This window comes from Lactuca saligna, chromosome 5 (genome assembly GCF_052625555.1).
Source record: "Lactuca saligna cultivar CGN05327 chromosome 5, ASM5262555v1, whole genome shotgun sequence".
NCBI classification, from domain to species: domain Eukaryota; kingdom Viridiplantae; phylum Streptophyta; class Magnoliopsida; order Asterales; family Asteraceae; genus Lactuca; species Lactuca saligna.
Window position 1 is genome coordinate 71,532,382 of NC_136421.1, and position 5,661 is coordinate 71,538,042.

Genomic DNA, 5,661 nt, shown 5'->3' on the forward strand with positions numbered 1-5,661 from the left:
GATCTTGGTTTTTAGAACTTGGAGAATACTCAAATCAAAGTGAGATCGTTAAATGTGACTTGATGTTCCTAAAGTTGGTGTTATAGTTGGCACCATTGCGGGTCTTTCCTGGACCTGGTCAAGTTCTATGTTTAGGCCTTTTAGGGTTGTACCAGTTTAATGCCTATAAATATAAAGGCTACTAGCTAGTATTTTATGATGTACTACAATCATCGTTTTGATCTCGTATATAAGAATACTCCTTTGTGCCCCGTGGATGTAGGTTATCTCTACCAAATTACGCTAAATAGTGTGTCTCGTGTTCATGTGTTTGATTTCATTCTCGTTATTAATCTTGACACCTGCCTATGTATCGATTTCTTAAAATCTCCATTCCAATTATCTTCTTTGTATGATCCTAAGTCTTTTGTCCCAATTTCCTGGCTAAATTGTTTTTTTATTGTGGAAAGAGTAGTACAAGCACATAAACCAAAGGGCTTGTAGCCCAGCGGTATCCGGTGTTGCCCTCCCTACTTGAGGTTGAGGGTTCAAGTCCCGTCGTGGACATAGGTGGATTTAAGGTGTAGTTTAGGAGTAGGTTAGATTTGTCGTTTCAAAAAAAATATATATATATATATATATATATATATATATATATATATATATATATATATATATATATATATATATATATATATATATATATATATATATATATATATATAGGATGACCCTTATTGATTTTGAGGTATACATAAGAATCAAAAGCTAATATTGCTTAGAGTCTTGGAACATCAAGAAGTTTTGTACCATTTCCGGGGTGATTGTTTTAAGCCATAGCAATAACTAACAGTTCGTTGCTAAACAAGTAATTAGTGATGAATATTACCTTCATTGCTAGTGCTTATGACAAGCAATAAAGTACATATTGTTCCTAGATTCTTACATTACCAACGACTCAATTTGATTTTCTAATTAGCAGCTATATGACAATTAACTCCGTTGCTACTCTAACAACCACTAAGAGATACACACCCTAATATTTGAGTTAGCATCAGCCTCATTAGTAACAACCACCTTCATTGCTAATTCGGTTGCAAACAAAAACTGGGACCAGATTATGCTTATTAAGGAACATATTTTGGTTTGAGCAACAGCTTTTATAATACTGGATCATCTATAGACAGGAAAGACATAAGTGAGTCATTGTATTCACATTACTTCTATTTCTAAGCAAATTCTTGTAGCTCATACATAATCAACTACGGAATCAAGAAAACATGTCCGTTTAAACAACACCAAATCATTATTAACTTAAAACGAACACATATCATTCCAATAAAACGAATATAAAAAGTATATATCAATTGTTTAGTCTATCTTAACAGATGAGAAAAGGCGATGAACGAAGAAGAAAGATGTCAAGAATCCAACTGCACCCGTAGCAAGCAACATAGCCGTGACCATGAACAACGAATAACCCAAGTAAAGCATTGCAGATACAGGGCCACTCAAGGTTTTTAGATCAAAAACAAGATAGTTAATCGAATACAAAAACACATAAAGAGAGACAGAACCAGATGCAAAGAACGACTTCCACCACCACCTCCAGTCCTCAACACAAAGGTGCATGTAAGTCAGCACCAATGACACCTCAGCACAAACAGTCACAAGCAAGATCAAAACAATGAATAAAAACCCAAAAACATAGTAAACTCGACCAAGCCAAATGCTTGACATAATGAAGAATAACTCGATGAAAAGAGTACCAAATGGGAGAGTTCCAGCTCCAAGAACTAAGATCCAAGATGGGAACCTTTGAGGTGGGACCTCTCTAGGGATTTGATTTGTGCGAACTGGGTACTCCATATATCGACCTTTTGTGGCCACTAATCCGCCGATCAACGTCAATGGCACCGAGATACAAAACCACATCAAGATAAGAACCAAAAAGGTGGTGAATGGAATAGCACCGGTGCTACCACTTCCCCACAAGAGCGAATTTAATATCGTCAGGATTAAGAACGAAATACCAGGGAAGAAACATGCAACTCTCCATGACACTGAAAACCACCCTCGAGGTTCACCGGCTGCTAGGGTTTTCCATAGCCACACCGCCACGTAACCAGCAACAACGCCGAGAAACACATAGAACATAAGCATACCTACATATATATGAAAATGGTGTTCATCATTTAGTTTATATATATTGTCTGATTAATGAGTTTGGCATCATTGAAGACATAGTTGTTTAATTAAGTGATTAAGTATAAGCAAACCTGTGATGAGAGTGCCACGAGCAGCGGGGGACATGAACCCAAGAGCAGCGAAGAAGATGGTAACAATTGCCATTGCAAGAATCCGACAACCATCAGCCACCATTACACACAGCAGTTGAGAGTTTTCCGGTGGCCGAAAAACATCAGCCACCACAAGCTTCCACCCAGATAACTCCTCGTTCATTTGAGCCTGTGCTTCCCTATCTAACTCCTCATAACGAGCCAAATCTCTACGAATCGTCCTCAAGAATATCACAAGAACAATCCCAGCAAGAAATGTCACAACCATTAACGAATTCAAAATTGAAAACCAATGAACTTTTGCACCTTCCATCTTCAAATAAGCATCCCATCTCGAAGGCCATTTTATATCACTTTTAACAAAAGAAACCTCATATGTAAAACTAATCGGCTCGTTTTCTTTCAACATCATCCCTACGGAAACCGGATCACATTTGATCTTAGCTGGGTATGTACCATATGGTGTAACGTTCTTCAGTAAAGCTTGATCATGATTGACGCTACAAGGAATAACCTCAAATCCGACAACCATGTAACCATCACCCATGGTTTCGTTGGTTGGTGTGATGAGCTCTCCATCTCCAGTCCCAACCACCGAAACAACGTTATCGTGTTCGTACTTGTGAACCAAAACTGTAAACTTGAGATGATTAAAAAGATAATAAGCATCTTCAACCTTAATTCCAACAGGATAGCCAGTCCATCTAACATAAAATCCATCTCTTTGCATATACCTAATCGCTGGGAGATTGTCAAGATTCACATTAACCTGATACATTTCATCGATTCGTTCTTTCAAAGTTTGGTATTCATCATGTGATATGGGATTCGTTTTACACATTACGATCTCGGTTTCATTCTTGAACATCTTAAACCGATAAGGGGAGTTTTCGATTCTATCTCCCATTAGAAGCTCACCAAGATTCTCAGCACTGTCTTTGATGCCATCAGGAGGCTTACAGAAAGGTAAACTGTAATACCCATATGGGATTTCTGTATCAATGGAGGTTAAAGAGTTTACTTTTACAGATAATTGATCACCTACGTCGTATTTATGTGGGAAACTACCAGGAAGATAATAAGCATGGCCAAATTCAAAAATCAAGCATGAAATGAGAAGAAATTTCTTGATTCTGTTAAAAGAACCCATTAAAGATCTTTGCAAGATATCTTTAGATCCAAACTTGAAGGCGATCAGCAGTTGCTTTTTATATATGAATGTTACAGATCCATGGAATGAGGACGGTGTGCATTGGGTTGAGTGAGTGGAAGAATGTAGTATGGAGGAAGAAGGTGAGATCTTTGAAGCCTGGAAGTATGGAGGAAATTGCAAATGGAAGGTGATAAGAGGAACGGGGACACAGGTATTCTGTCTTTGCATTTTGGGGTAAAGTAAGAAAACACTTATTATTATTATTTTTTTTTACAAAAGGATTAATGATATATTTATTAAATAGGCTTTAACGTTTAATTATCTTAATATTAAGAGATAAAGATAAATACTAGTACATTTAAGAGAAAATATAGGCTATAGACATTTTTTTGGTTGAATTCTAAAATAGAGACACAAAAAATTGAATTTTCGAGTATAAACATAGATTCCACGGATGTAGCTCTGTGGAATCCACTATAGCTCCGCGGAATGGCAAAATCGTATATAAATGGGGGAATTAAAAAAAAAACTCAAGATCCATTCCGCGGGGCTACATCCGCGAAATCCATGTCTATACACAGAAATTCAATTTTTTGTATCTATATTTTGGAATTCAACCCCAAATAATGTCTATACACGGTATTTTTTTCTATATTTAATCAGGTCATTAGATATCAAATTATGCAAGTGAAATTAGTCAAATTACATGCCATTATTGTAAAATGATGATGTAAGTGATAGTCTTATTGAAAGAAAAAGAAAATTTAATTTTTTGTTTCTGCAGATAGTGAAAACGTAGATTTTAATTATCTACGAAAATAACAAAAAACAAATTTTCAAATTTTTTTTTGGGTAATTAAAATCTCTGTTTTATCGTTGAAATGGTCTTGGAATATTTCTAAACAATTTTTGATTTTGTTTTATGTTAGAAGGTTTATTTTGTTTTGTTAGAAGCTCTTTTAAGTTGGTCATTCAATAGGTTACTTTAATATGGGTTTTAAACAGAAAACACACTTTTTGATTCATAAAATATGAAATTAACTTTACAAAGTTTCAATGAATTGATAACCAAATCTCAACTCAAACAATAAACGGAAAAAGAATACAACATGAAATCATAACCTAATAATATCAGTGAAGATCTAAATAGATTTGCGATGAGTAAACCCTAAAACTAAGAGAAACAAGAAAACAAAAGAGTTTCTTGAGAGTCACACCCTTAGATTTTGAATTTTGGAGGTCTTGTAAGACATCGTACAGTTAAATGTTATTAAAGAAATTTCTTAATGTTAAAGACAAAAAGAATCCACTACTTTAACAAACATAATTTTTACTGTTAATAATATAAATGAGATTTGCAACATGCAATTATACTTTAATTAGCATATTATTTTTATTTTCTTCTAAATTTTTTTAGTAATACAATATTTAAGGATATTCTCAATCTGAAGCCCTTTACAATTAGAGGTCCAATATGACCGCACACCCACATGACCCTAGGGTCGCCGTTGTTGAGAGTGTGTGAGAGAAATTGTTTGTGTAATGAACACTTCAACAGATGAGAGTAGTTATATTAACTGATTCAGAAATTCGAATACGAATATGGGCAACCCATATGTAAATAGATTTGTGTGTTTATTAAGATTTAATTATACGAGCCCATGTCCATTATCTTCTGACATTTTTCAATCTTTACTCATTTTCAATCTTTCTTCCCATGACTTCTAGCAACTCCATATCTAATCTATCCTTAGTATATCTAATTACCTTATCCTAACTTTTAGCCCACAAATTAAATTTATCCCAAGAACAAGACATCACACATTGAAACCATGTAAGGTCGAACCTTAGAATCTGATGAAGCAAAACCAATTCAAATTGACTTTCATCAGCGTTAACATATCATTAGCGCCAAGTCATGCTAACATCTCTCATCGCCAACATCCTCAGCGTGAAGTCTTGTACACGAAGTTGCATCAACACGATAATCTCATGTTTTGTCTTTATAGATATATGTGTAGTTAGTTAGTAGATCTGATATCGAGATATCGAATATACTTTAAATTTATGTGGATTGAGTGAAATATCTGAATTCTAGGGATTCTTACAAACTTGCTTTTACTATAAAACCATGTATTATGGGTTCGTGCTGTTAGTTGATTTACAAACCCTAGTTGTAACACCCTGTTTCAAGTATGCATTTCACTTTGAAAATTTTAGATTTTTGGT

The 5,661-nt window shown here is 34.7% G+C and overlaps 1 protein-coding gene across 1 annotated transcript; it reads right to left on the reverse strand.

Moving 5' to 3' along the window:
• Positions 1-1,350: 1,350 nt before the first annotated feature.
• On the reverse strand, positions 1,351-3,517 carry LOC144997591 (transmembrane 9 superfamily member 11-like). Its single transcript, XM_078957486.1, has 2 exons — positions 2,259-3,517; positions 1,351-2,144 (listed from the first exon to the last, which is right to left on the reverse strand). The coding sequence occupies exons 1-2, from the start codon at positions 3,427-3,429 to the stop codon at positions 1,351-1,353; spliced, it is 1,965 nt and encodes a 654-aa protein (XP_078813612.1). The 5' UTR covers positions 3,430-3,517.
• Positions 3,518-5,661: the final 2,144 nt, after the last annotated feature.

Excerpts from the sequence above, each read along its gene's own strand:
- LOC144997591 (XM_078957486.1), bottom strand. The coding sequence starts at position 3,429 with ATGGGTTCTTTTAACAGAATCAAGAAATTTCTTCTCATTTCATGCTTG. Across the intron at positions 2,145-2,258 it reads TCGTGGCACTCTCATCACAG|GTATGCTTATGTTCTATGTG; the intron begins GTTTGCTTATAC and ends ATATATATGTAG.